The sequence below is a fragment of the Symsagittifera roscoffensis genome, chromosome 3 (assembly GCF_963678635.1).
Source record: "Symsagittifera roscoffensis chromosome 3, txSymRosc1.1, whole genome shotgun sequence".
In the NCBI taxonomy this organism is placed as follows: Eukaryota; Metazoa; Xenacoelomorpha; order Acoela; family Convolutidae; genus Symsagittifera; species Symsagittifera roscoffensis.
Window position 1 is genome coordinate 57,545,965 of NC_087064.1, and position 13,796 is coordinate 57,559,760.

At 37.7% G+C, this 13,796-nt stretch overlaps 2 protein-coding genes and 1 non-coding gene across 3 annotated transcripts in view; all 3 read left to right on the forward strand.

The window, feature by feature from the left end:
- The window catches only part of LOC134842983 (protein phosphatase 1 regulatory subunit 21-like), a 435,837-nt gene that overhangs the window by 113,026 nt on the left and 309,015 nt on the right, over window positions 1-13,796 (forward strand). The window lies entirely within an intron of this gene.
- LOC134842982 (condensin complex subunit 1-like) overlaps window positions 1-13,796 on the forward strand; it is a 132,818-nt gene that overhangs the window by 113,021 nt on the left and 6,001 nt on the right. The window contains exons 8-19 of the mRNA XM_063859547.1: window positions 2,273-2,396; window positions 2,782-2,956; window positions 3,226-3,615; window positions 3,895-3,991; window positions 4,218-4,482; window positions 6,776-7,047; window positions 7,372-7,589; window positions 7,914-8,167; window positions 8,740-9,136; window positions 9,271-9,346; window positions 9,827-10,392; window positions 11,779-12,044. Coding sequence (XP_063715617.1) covers window positions 2,273-2,396; window positions 2,782-2,956; window positions 3,226-3,615; window positions 3,895-3,991; window positions 4,218-4,482; window positions 6,776-7,047; window positions 7,372-7,589; window positions 7,914-8,167; window positions 8,740-9,136; window positions 9,271-9,346; window positions 9,827-10,392; window positions 11,779-12,044 — 3,100 coding nt within the window. The remainder of the gene's footprint in view (window positions 1-2,272; window positions 2,397-2,781; window positions 2,957-3,225; window positions 3,616-3,894; window positions 3,992-4,217; window positions 4,483-6,775; window positions 7,048-7,371; window positions 7,590-7,913; window positions 8,168-8,739; window positions 9,137-9,270; window positions 9,347-9,826; window positions 10,393-11,778; window positions 12,045-13,796) is intronic.
- Trnad-guc (transfer RNA aspartic acid (anticodon GUC)) lies at window positions 12,095-12,166 on the forward strand. The gene has a single exon. It is a non-coding gene; the product is annotated as a tRNA-Asp (tRNA).

Genomic DNA, 13,796 nt, shown 5'->3' on the forward strand with positions numbered 1-13,796 from the left:
TAACGCACTGTCTATAGCCTTCGAAAGCACTTTATTGCACTGTCCACAGCCAGTCTGTGGTATGTATTTGAACCATAGGATTTTTTGTTTTCTTTAAAACTACCTCGTAAATCTGAGATTTTGGGTTCAATGGATAGAACAGGTTGTGGGAAGCTCCCCTGCAGAATCGGCCACGCCCATTTTTTTACCACAAAGTGTTATGAACCTCGGAATAGTCAAAAGTTTGATTTTTTGAATGCTTATTGAATGTTGTTGACTTCAATAAGTGGTCAATAAATGGATTTCAATAAATGGTCTTATTGACATTTCTGAAAAAAAATCTTATCTTTTTCACAAAGCTCATGTACGAAAAAAAATATGCGAAAATACCTGTGCAATTGAAGCTTACGTTTTCTGTAAATTTAATTCAATAGAAGATCTATTTTTTTAGACTAACTTATCATGGTCTGATGAAATAACTGAATTTTAAGCCTGGAATACTATTTCTCCTACATGCTTTCAGAATAATTTCAACTGTTGTTGCAATCATTTGAAAAATGGGGACGAACTTTGTATTCGGGTATGTTTCAGTTTCTTTTTTGTTTTCCTCGCAAAATCAGGAATCGCAATTAAGTTTCAGAATCGGTCGAGTGATAAATTGTATTGAAGCCCTTTCTGTCGTGTGTCGAATGACATTTAAATCTATTATATATTTAAATGTGGGCTTCACTATCTGGCCATGTTTAAGCTTTTTCAACGTATTATTTTTGCATGTTTAACAAAATAATTTTTTCACGTTTAAGCAATATCGTATATTGCAATGGTTAAGAATTTTTTCCGATTTTCCAGTTTGAATTTAGAGTTTATTTCACTGAGTTTAAAATAAGCAGCCCAATAGTGGGATGCTGTCAAGGTTCCCCAACGATTTGAAAAATTTCTAATAAACTTAATTTTTTTTAGTCTCCGGAAATTTGAAATTCTCAACTCTGTAATTGAGGGCTGTCATGTTACTTTTAATGGCTGCGAACCTTGCCTCCAAATCTCACTTCTCAAATCCTTGTAGTAGTTTTCGAGATGTGACGTTTTTTTAGGACTTTTTCAGATTTTTCAAAGAACTTAGTTATAAAAAATTTATAAAATTTGAAGTTCCTATCTCTACATGAGGCATTTTCAGGGTACTCCCAGGAGTTGCGAATTTCGTCTCCAAATATGACTGCTCAAATCTTTGTAGTTTTTGAGATATGATGTTTTTTGTGATTTTTTCAAAAAGTTTAAAGAAAACTTCAATTTATTTTTTTTCTTCTAAATTCGGAGTTCTCAACTCTTTACTGAGGGCTGTCCGAGTGTTTTCAGGCTCTCAGGGGGTTGCGAATCGTGACTTCAATTATGACTGCTCAAAACTTGTTTATGTTTCAGATATGACGTTGTTTGTGATTTTTCAAAAATTTTTCAGAAAAATTAAATTCTCTTTTTTCAAAACTTGAAAGTCTTAACCCTGTAGTTGGGGGCTTTCAGAGTACTCTCAGGGGTTGCTAATCTTGTCTCCAAATGAGGCTGCTCAAATCTTTGTAGTTTTTGAGATATGACGTTTTTATATGGTTTTTGAAGTTTCGGTTTTAGAAAACTTAAATTTGAAAAGTTAATCAGAAATTTCTAACCCATTAGTTGGGTTTTGTGACACTACTCTCATGAGTTGCAAATCTTGCGTTCAAATGCGACTGCTCTTTGTTTTACGTTTCCGAAATGACGTTTCTTAGTTCCTTTAATTTTTTTTCAAACAACAAAAATATTAAAATTTTATGGTTTTTCAAATTTTGAAATAAAAAACTTGAATAAAAAACTTTGCAAAATTTGAGACAACCAGCCCTGTAATTGGGTGCCCAGAAATGAGAAAAACAGGTTTAAAGTTTTTGATTTTTATTCAAGCATAGTCACTGATTCTACATAGTCATTTTTCTACAAAAGTGTTGTCCAATTTGCTTGTTTTACTATGACTCGAATACGCCTGGTTGTTTCGTTCAGATCGTTTAAATACACCACACAGAAAAAATGACCCTTACTTGAAATTTTTTTTGTATTTCTTAAGACTAGGGTCGGAACATTCTGTGCTACTTGCACAGAAACCGGCTGTACTTGTTTACTTCTTCTAATTGTCATAAAAGACTATAACAACTCATATTGAACTTCATGAAATCAATGGTTATTCGGCAAAATTGATCTGTATGTTCTGTGTGGGCGACGGTAAAAGAGCTGATTTAAAGTGGGATTAAGTGTGCCGCTCTGCTCGTTATAGTGATTGGGTCTAAGCTGGTGAATGTGCTGAAGATGAGTGAAAAGGCAGTGCCAATGGTGGCAGAAGTGACACTCTCTCTTGTGCAGGGGTATGGACACACACAACTGTTCGTCGAAATGCTCAGGTTAGTTTAATTGTTACAGACTCGTTTTTTGAGCAGCCAGTGGCCCAAAGCGTAAGGTAATTAGTCAAGCTTGACTAAGCTGTGACTTGCATGAGCAAACTCTCCTTGTAAATTGTTACGCAAATCGGTAGCCCATGTGATTGCAAGCAAGCTTAACGACAACGTGCACCACCACAATGAGACAATTAAAAAATTTGGAATTTAATTGGATACCTTCAAACAACCCAAAAGGAAGTTGCTGGTTTTTTTTCTAGGTTATTTCAAAAGAAATTAAAATTTCAGCTAATTACGTATCATACATGATTTAAAATAAGATTGTGATATTGGCTAGGTTTTTTGAATCTCCTGAAAAGTAATAAGTTAACATGTGTGAGGTTGTGTGTAGGGATATAGGTCATACTGACTCGGCGGACAGTGAGATGGCGGCAGCTGCTGGGGGTCACGTGCAGGACTCGGAGGCCACAAGGTCTCTGGCCGCCTTCCTATCCCTCCTCGCACCCAGACTGTCACACCTCTTCTTCAAGTGGTTCTGCTTCCTCATGCCACACTTCCAGCAGGAGGTCAGTCAAGTTTATTGTTGATTTTGAGCAGCAGAATATATGTCAATGTGTAGAGCAATCATAGAAAAGTTCCATTTTGGTGTGATTTTCGGACAATCATTTTCTGTATAGAGAAATTGGAGTGTAGAACCGTCAAAATAGACCAAATAATGTAAAATGCAAGCGGTAGGGAGGTCTTTTAAGGGGTCATTTTCTACAGACCCTTTAGCAGTTCACAGGCAGGCTGAGACGCTTAGCATGGTCTTTCTTCATGGTCTCTTTTTGTTTAGTCGTACAGTTTCCGAGTTGCGCTTTGCTTTATAAGCGGCGAAGTACTTCTCTACGCATTCAAGAAAAACACCCACGATCCCACAGTGCCCACAAACACCAATTTCAACAACCCAGAGGAAACGAACTGTCTCACGGAACAACAGCGCAAGTCCCGTGACGAACTTCTAGATGAATTGCAATATCACGTGCACGATGTTCACGCGAATGTCCGTGCGCGTGCTGTGGCAACGCTGAACATGTTGATCCGTGAAATGGTAATTCCAGTAAGCACGGCGGTTGATCTTCTACAGTTCGTGGCACCGTCTCTGGACGATACATCGTCGAATGTGCGAAAGAATGTGATTCAGTTTCTGACGTATTTCATCATGTACTACCCGTACGCGTTCAGAGTAAGTAGCTGAGTTATGTCTTTCGTGCGAAACGGTTTTTGCTCAAAGCAAGAAACAGGCATCCAAGATGACCGCAAATTAATAATAATTTCTGAGGATTATTTTCGAGTTTCTTTGTAGAATTAAACCAATTCCGAACATTTTAACCATAAAAATCAATTCAAGCTATACTGCTAATTTTTTTAGTAAAAATCTTGAAAAGAATAAGAAAAAAGACGACAAAACACATTCATACTTCCTCGGTCGGTCAAAGAAAGAATATTGTGACATCTGTTTTAGTTTCGCAAGCAGGTGTTTGAAGCAATGCTGAATGAAGAGAAAGCGGCTCTTTTGAAAGTTCTTCAGGCAACGGACAAGGAAAACGAACAGTCGAAAAGTAAGTTTCCTCACACGATGAATTTCTTTAAGAGCTTGAAGTGAGAGAGTTTTTGATGGCTCCAGTTTCACAATTTCCTAATAGCTTTTATGAATATATTTCGCGTTGTTTTGTATGCCCAGTCTAAGAACAAAGTTTTGAGGCGATCATGAAGTAGTTTTCGTGTTTCCTCACCTCTTAGAAAAAAAGATGACGTATAGTTAAGGACTGATGATGACTTTTTCAGTTATGACGCGCGAAGATGCTGAGAAAAAGTGGGATGAAATGTCTCCCTTTGTGATCAAAGCACTGCTGAAAGTGGTGAATAAAAAAGAGACGACCTCGAAGAAAATGAACAAAATGGCAGTAGATAAAGAGACGTCTTCTATTAACGAAACGACAGAGGGCGAAGCGGAGGAGGCGGACAAAGGCGATGAGGAGGGTATGGAGGAAGGGAGCGAAGGACAGTCGAAGGAAGATACGGAAAAGGCTAGAGTTGACAAGTTGACTATGTTAGTTGTTTTTTTTTGTGACATTCAAGATTTATGAGAAGACGTCTTTAAGTTTGCGAGTGTCTTGCAATCGGGAACTAGAATTTTTTTCCCGCAAACAACTTTTCTTACAAGAAATTGCATTTGATGTTTTATTGAACCCTAACAACTTCCAGGTTTTTTCCCACTTGGCCTGAAGGTAACGCGGTGGCTTTCGCATCCTAAGGACGAGTTCGAGTCCGGACTGGACCTTTTATTTTTCAGTATATTTGAAATTTTTACAGCCGGCAAAAGTTGATCTTAATAGTTTCAGGTGCGACTTACATTTTTTGTTTTTAAAGTCAACTTTTTTTTGGCTCAACTGATGTCTGCTTAAAGATTGTAGGCTTTGTTTCTGCTTTTTAAGTTTTGTTCAATTGCTAATTTAAATGTATTGCTTGGCATGTTTGCCTAGAGTGCATTTTTTTTCGTACCAATTTGTCGATTTTCAAAAATGGGGTCTTAATGAAAATACCGCCTACTCCCCTGCCTGCCTGCATAATCTCATAGTCTCTTTTTACTTTACCCTACTGTCTACATTCTTTTTGGGGAATTTTTTGCTGATGTTTTGACTTTTTTTCGTTATGTCAAAATCTACCCTGCCAAATCCGAGGTTTTGGGTTCAATGGATAGAACAGGTTGTGAGAACCTCCCTTGCATAAGCGGCTATGACCATATTTACACAAAATGTTATGGCCCTCGGAGAAGTCGAATTTTTAAACGTTTTTTAAGAGTAATAAACGTAGTGAGTACTCTTATTTAGGTCTTGTTGATTTTTTTTTGTTTTTTTTTTCAGAAAAAAGTCTAAATTTGTACACCCCCATTTTTATTTTTTCGCGGGTTGACTTGTGATTTCTTTTTGAGTTCAGTGCATTTGCATTGTTAAAAGGAAGGTAAGTTCAACTTTAGAACAGCAAAAGTTTAAAAGTCACGAAAAACGTGATCGACTTCTGATTTCCAAAATGGAAATTAATTATCAGATTTTCCAGCGAAATAAAGGTTTACGTAATGATCCAGTTTTCTCAAATTAGGTTAGTTTTAACAAAAAATTGTCCATTACATATTTTTCTACAAATTCGAAGAGCTTTAAGGCCATATTCTTTTTTCTTCGAATTTCAAAAGTTGAAGGCTCTTGAAAAAAAACAAGTCAGTTTTTTTTAGTTTACTTGCGTTCATTGCTCTTTTCCAACTGTTAGTTGGCTATGTTTGAAACATTTTGATTTTTCTTGTCAACTACTCTCTCAAATTTGAGATTTTGAGTTAATCACAATAACGGGTTGTTGGAAGCTCCCCTGCATAATCGAATATGCCCAATTTTTTTACCTAAAAAGTTTTGGCCCGCGGAAAAATCCAATTCTGGTTTTTTGGCCCTTGGGAAGAGTTTTTGGGTTGGATCGAAATAACAGGCTGTGTGGATCTCTTCTGCTTAAAAGTGTCTATGCCCAAAGTTTTAGAAAACGCTAGGATTCTCGTAGAAGTCAAATTTTATTGATTGTTTTTTGAATTTTCTCGAAGTCTACCCTGCCAATTCCTAGGCTAAGTTTTCAATCGAAAAACCCGGTTTGAGGACTCTTTTCTGGATAGGCTGTCACGGCCTCCTAATTTTTGCAGAAGTTATGGATTCCGGAAAGTATTTTAATTATTGACCGTTTTTTAGAAAATTTGACTTTTCTCAAGAGCTACCCAATCAAATCTGAGATGAAGGGTTGAACCAAAAAAAACCGGTTGCGAGAATTTTTCATGCAGAATCAGGAGACTCCTTTTTTGTAGGAAGAATGTAATGTCTTTGGGAAGATTCCATATTCTTATAAGTTTTCCCTCTTTTCAATTCTTTTAGTAAAGAAACAACTAAGGTTTTGAACAAAGTCCATTTAAAATTACCCATTTCATCCCGCATCAGTATAACAAATTCACAAAATATCAAACTTCTCCACTTGAAAGTTGAAGCAAAATTTGCAGCAGTGAAGGTTTTTTGCTGTTTCATTTGCAGCTTCATCCAATTCAATCTTATGTCTTCTGTGGGTATCTATTTTGAAACATGGGTGAGTTAGATTATCCAGCCTTGATTAATAAGTATATTGAAGATTGAAGGTTGAATTTTTTTCAGCTGAAAATTAAGCATTTATTGAGGTGAAAGTGTTCATCGCTAGAAATGTCTCTGAAATCATTACGCAACCGAAATTAAAACTGAAAGGTCTTATGGCGTATTTTGTAGCAAGTCAAGAGAAATGAAGGCGAGATTTGAAGTAAACTAATATTTTCTCGCTTTGATTAGAATGTTGGCAACTGTGAGAAACAACCTAGAAGCCGGTTCCTACAACGAAGCTATAGAGGGTATTCAGAAAACTCAGGAGGAATTTCCAACTTGTCCCCTGTTCCTGGCAGCCTCGAAGTACCCTGGGGAGGGCGAAGGTGGAGAAACGAGTATGAGGGGGGATACTTCTTCGGTGATGATGGATGAGTCACAGTCGGAAGCGACTAGACAGAGGAAATTGAGAGAGAGGAAAATGGCAGTGTTGCACGATCTGCTCAAAGCTGTCTACATTGGTTAGAACTCTTTACTATTTATTCATTAACAATTGTTATAATGTATTCAATTTTGAAAAAGTTAGAGACATCAGAGAAAAATTGGAGGCTTCCAAATTTTTTCTAGGTTTTTTTTTGTAGTCAGCCAACGCTTTTTTACTTTGATTTTTGTTTCTACTATGTTTTTTTTTATAATGGAGCGCAATCATGTATCACTTCATCGAAACGAAGATAAAAAACAGCGAGAAAAATAAGGCGTTGAAATAATACGTTGAAATAATACGTCATTGATGCTATCAGTCATCTTTTCAAGGTAGAATGCCGACCAAATTTGATACCTTTTAGCACCCTATGCGAAACTGTCAATCAACTCGGATGCGATCAAGTCGAAGATGATGAACAATGGAAGTGGGGAGAATAGTGATCCAAACTCTACTTCGTCAAATGATCAGATGAGTATGAGGCAGGATCTGCAGCAGATCTTAAATGAATTGGACAGCATGACACAAGATCAGATCGAAACTCTCATTCAGAAGTTCAAGACCAGAATTATCTTCCTTCAGGTTAGACAACTGAAATTGATACAATTGGTTTCATACAGCTTGTGAATTGGACGTTGAAGTTTTATTGAAAGTTATTACAATCGAATTTTCAGTTTGGTTTTCTACATCTCAAAATTATATATTCAGTGTGCCTAACTTTGTTCCAATCTTATTTTTAAATGCCGCTGCAAATGAATAGCTGCTACTGATCTAAGTAGGGTGAAGGACTAGTGGAAATATCCAAAATTGTGTTTTTTGTTGATGCGAATAATTTTCAACAATCATCGCTTACGCTTGATGAGCTTAAATTGGGACATATTATATTGTGGTGTGACTCTGTTGTAGAAGTGTGTCAAGATCCAGAAAATCTACTCGCGCTTTGCCATCCCCTCCGCCCTCAACTTGCTGCACTCGTCCACTGCCTCTGACGTCACAGCAGCTGTGGACTTCACTGTCGTCTGCTCCCAGTATGCAGTGGATACTCCGGGTGGACAGAGACAGCTGATGGGACTGTTGGCATGTGAGGATGTGGCTATCAGAACAGCTGTGGTGGCTGGTTTTGAAAGAATGTACTTTAATGGAACAGGCGACCAAAGCAGGTGAGTTTTAGCAAATGGGCAAGACTGGTGTTGAACTAATTCGTGAAAGATTCCTGATTTCAGCAAATTCTTTGTTTTACGACTAATGCATTTTTTTTGCAATTTAACGTTTATGCACATTTTTGTGCAATTTAACGTTTGCTCTTAAACATCAGAAATAAGTCCGAAGAAAAATTCGTGATCGTCAGATCGTGTAACCGATCCCCTGCCATGGCAATGATAGTATGTGAGGACGAGCTCTCACTTGACCTCCAGCTTCAGGTCTACCACAGCCTGGCCAATTTCGGCTGCAATAGTGGTACCACGTGATAGTTCTAGACGCAAAAAAACGACCTTGAGTCACAAAAAAAGAACTTCGCTTAACATAATAACTGTCTGGAATGTGGGGAAATAAGAGAAATGGACTATGCTTAGACAGGCTGCAAAAGCCTTTCATAGATCCTCTGCGAATCGCAGGAACTACAATTAAATTGAACTATATTTCAACGAATTGTTAGCAGTATTCCAGGCTTTTGTTACCTCGCCAACCTGGTTTTAAGTGTACTGATCTAAATATTTGGATTGTGTTTTAGAGCCAGTAGCATTGCCGAAAAATTTTTGAACCTCGCACGTTCTGACAACTGTGGCGACTCGCACTCCTCTTGGCTTTCACTACAGAACTTAGTTTGTGAGTTCGTTCGCATGGACCTTCTGAATGACCGTGTGATCAACTACTTATGGGAGGTATTCACAAACAAACACGAAGACGTCCACACATCCGAGGATCGAACCCGAGCCCTGGCGCTCATTGCGATGGTGGCAAAAGAGAAACCGAAGGTTGTGCAGAGTAATGTGAACGTATTGTTGAAATATGCTCTCCAGAATCACGGTCCGTTTGAAGAAAGTTATCTGGAATTTAACCTGCCAATGGCGACACAGGCATTAAATGCTATCAGCTCGCTTGTGCAGACGGCAGACGCTAAAACTAATGTGAGTTTTAATTCCGATTTTTTTTTTAAATTGGAAAAATATATATTTTGTTGTTTCACAGTGATTTGTTTACGATAAGCTCTCTTGAATAGCGTTTCTTCTATTTGGTTGTTTATCATGCTTATTATTTTCAGGACCCTAAGGAGCCCTCGTTCAAGCTTTCTTCCAATGATGATCTCTTCGTGCACATTTCAAGAATCATCACTCAAGGTCTGTATTTATTTTGGACCGTCTGTCTGATCTCAAACTAACTTTTCACGTAGTCCAAAAGCTCACTTTTAATCGCAATGAAAGATAGGTGAATTCGACTCAGACGATGAAGATGCTGAAATTTAGCTGGTCTGAAGCTCTTGAGATCCTTTTGTCGAGCTTAGGTACGATGAATTAGTCAAAAACTGGACTGGAATCACTACACGTGAACTCAATAGTGGCATTTAAAAACTTCTGTTATTCAATTAATGTACAGAAAAGCGAGCAGAAGCTATATTCATCACTCAAACCTACCACTTGAGAAAAGTTTTCACTCGCGTAATAAGTCACTTGAAGGTAGACACTAAGGCTACACGTCGTTTTCATTTACCGAGGCTTTTCACCGGCTCCCGTTTTCGGACCGTAAGATGGATAACTAGGGAGAAAAAAAGTTTCAATGTGTGTCTCTAGTACTTCATGATTTTATTGATTTATTCATAGGAATCAGCTGCGTGACGAAAGCTTCCTGGATCCAATTCACAGCACTAGCAGTCAAACTGATATTTTCAACCATGCCAGACCCAGTCAAAGAAGTTACACCAATCTTACTATCTTGTTTCGAAACTCTTCAATCTCAGAATCTCATCCACAAAGAACAGGATTACGAAGTTATAGTCTCGAATTTGAGCCAAGCTAACGAGGAAATTGTGAGACGGTTTCTGTCGTTGTTGGGACAAGTTGCAGTTAATTTTGTAGCTTTTTTGGAAATTAAAGTCATGAATGACATAAAATCTCAGAAGCAAAAATGCGAGCAAGATGCGGAGAATCGACGAGCGTCGCAACGAGCAGCTAAGAGTGACACTGTAAATGGCGGTGGGAAGAATGGGAATAGAAAAGGGGCGGGGGAGAAAGTGGGAAGAAAAGGAAGGCTGTCGACTGCGTCTGATATGGCAGCGGGTGATGTGAGTACTATGGGCTCGACAGCAGCCTTGACAGACGTGAGCATGAGCAGAAGTGTGAGGAAAAGAGCGGGACGATTGAGCTCGGCTACTGCGAATTCGGAATCGGTGAGGCATTAATAACGTGCTTTAAAAAATTAATTCAGATAATTATTTATAATATAAAACATGAAGTAAATCCGATATCAGCAAAAATCCAAGTAATGGCCTGATAAATGAGGTAAGAGAGTTGATAAAGGCACATCTAGAATTAATTTGACTCGAAAAAATTGAATTAAATTACTAGGCATTTAAGTCGCATAGCATCTTTCTAATTTCTAAAAATTGATTATCGTTGAGATTTCCCAGCGGAATAAAAGTTTTACCTGTTGAATCCAGTTTTCAGTTCAGAATGAAACTTGGTCATAAAATGATTTGTTCTTTATACTTTACAGCTTAACATCACGCATTTAGGTCTTCCAACCCAGCATTTAATTCGCATTAAATTTGCTAAGCGCTGCATGTAAAATGCTCGATTCTGATTGGCTGAAAATTTCTAACTTAAAACCAATTTTCATCCCCCCCCCCCCAAAGCTTGGTGGGATGTTAACTTGGTCCAGGCTCTTTAGTTTCACCCCTCCCTTTCAATTTCAATTTTGAAAAGCTTATTTAACGTTGCCATAATGCAATGAAATTTGGCGTGGTGAACAAATCGACAACTGTGAACAGATTTTTTTCTTCATACTTTACAGCGTAACATCACGCATTTAGCCGTAATAACACGTAAAAAAACATAAAACTCGGTATTTTGAACGGAGGGGACTGGAAAAGAGCCATAAAATGTTCTTGAAGGTTTGCAAAGCTTTTAATTTAATCAATTGTTTTGTTAGAACGTTTCAAAAAATATACATTTTTTTCATTTTGAGTTCTCTGACAGTTTACCTACTGTTTAAGAGTCGATGAACGTAGTTCAGACTTTTGGCTCTTTTTCCTTCCCCCCACCTGCAAATTATTTTTATAATTAAAATAACTGTTCACATTGTTCGATTGTCATGAAAATTGACATAGAGACTAATTAGGCTATGAGAAACACATATTTGGTCTTCATAATTAACCTTGTAAAACCACTCGTTCGTTAGACCATACAATGGATGCTCGTGTCCGTGTGAGGTGGGGGGGGGGGGGGGGTTGGTTGGTTTGGGGAGAGAGTGCCAGACTTTTATATAGGTGCTGATGATTTTCCGTTTTTTTTTAATTAGTTATCCCGCAGTTTTCACGCTCAGTTATAATTTTTACGGTTTGACTTTGACTGGTTTATAAGTTCACTTCACTTCCTTTGTGAAAGTCAAGGCAAACTCCTATATTCAAATTTCATTTCATTATGACAACTTAAAGCTAGTTTTTAAAAAATAGAAATTCAAATGTTGGGCGAAAGTGGAAAAGAGCCCTGTCTCAAAGAACTAAAACGTTCAATCAATTCTTGAAATCACAACCAGTGTTTGTTGTCCATTTCAGTCTCAACTCGGAGGCGGACACACAGCGGCCCTCCTGAACAACTTAGTGGACGAGAGTGCAGACTACGTCAAACACATTTTGGACGAGGTGGTGGTCACTGGAGCAGACGGACTGCTGGCCCAATTTGTGCCCCTAATCACAAGTTGTATTCTGCCAGTGGGACAAGCTGCTCAGGCTCAGAGTGAAAGAGGCGAAAAGAAAACAATGCCTAGCGCGCAAATTAGAGCTAGTGCAACTTCTACACTGGCTAAATTTATGGTGGTAAGGTTGGTATTTACAATTCACGTATATTCGCTGTAATGCTGTTGTGAGTACGTCTCTGTTAGTATAGTGGTGAGTATCCCAGACTGTCACTCTGGAGACCGGGGTTCGATTCCCCGACAGAGAGTACTTTTTTCATTTTCGAATTTACTGTATTTAAACCGTAAAATTAGTTGTATTCCGTAAAAGCGTGAATATTTCTTGATACACTGTGGTAATCAGTAGCGGATTTAGCCCCCCCCTCTTCAGGGATTCGACCCAAAGGAACCACTCTATCCCCTTTTTGGGCTCTTTTCCAGTTCCCCCCTTTTCAAAATACCGAGTTTTATGTTTGATTTACGTGTTATTACGGCTAAATGCGTGATGTTACGCTGTAAACTATGAAGAACAAATCTGTTCACAGTTGTCGATTTGTTCACCACGCCAAATTTCATTGCATTATGACAACGTAAAATAAGCTTTTCAAAATTAAATTTGAAAGGGGGGAAACTGGAAAAGAGTCACTTTTTGTACTATTTTGAGATATCCATTTTTGGCTGACTGACCTTAAAATTTTTCTAAAGGCGCCTTTTTTTTACAAACTTTGAGGGGGGAGCGCGCGCCGAAAAAGGTACTACTATGATAGAGTGGTCCCTTGAAAAAAAAACCAGGTCCCTCGAGAATAAGACACCTAGAGCTCTCAAATCGTTTAACAATTATGATTTTCCCATTCAGAAAGATGTCGCTGTATATTTTCATTTAAATTTTATGTTTTAAGGTGGAACATAAAATTTGTATGAACATCCCTCATCATTTTAAGGTAGAAACTTAAAAAAATGCCAAAATTGAATTTTGATGACAAATAAGTTGGTACTACTATGATAGAGTGGTCCCTTGAAAATAACCAGGTCCCTTGAGAATAAGACACCTAGAGCTCTCAAATCCTTCAATAATTATGATTGAGCCCTTCAGAAAGATGTCGCAGTATATTTTCATAAATTTTATGTTTTGTTACCTCTTAAAACTTCCCCCTCAACATTTTAATAAGGTTGAAAATTTAAAAAAAAAACGCCAATAGTGGGTTTTGATGTCAAATAAGTCAACCCAATTATATGGTTGTTGAACCGTAAAATAAAGTAAAGCGAGCAAATTTCAATATATAAACAATAGTGATTACAGTTTTCAATCTGAAAAGTTTCTGGCTGAACATATTTTGCAAGATTTTTGAAATGAATAATTTATACACAAATTAGTTTTCAAAATTATAACATGCGAAATGCATGCGGGACCTGTCTATCATAGTTGCTTTTTTGGGGGACCACTCTATCATAGTAGTACCAATAAGTTAACCCAATTATGGTTGTTAAACCGTAAATTAAGTTGAAGCGAGCATATTTCTTGATATACACAATTTTCTGACTCAACATATTTCTTGAGATTTTTGAAATGATTAATTTATGCACCAATTAGTTGTCAAAATTATAACATGCGAAATGCATGCGGGAGCCATCTATCATAGTTGCTTTTTTGTGGGACCAATCTTTCGTAGTAGTACCCGAAAAAACACGATTTTTTGGTCGAAGTTTTCCAAAAAGTACTTAAAAACGCCTTTTTTCAAAAATTTGCCTGCGGCGCAGAAAATTTCGTCAATTTAAAGGTCTTTATAGTGGTTTGGGGGGGGGGGGGGGCGTCCCTCATGCTTGAAGGACCGAATGCTTGAAATTAATTTTAGCTTACTTTCCGCCAATCAGAATTGAGTATTCAAAATCTCAAAATAA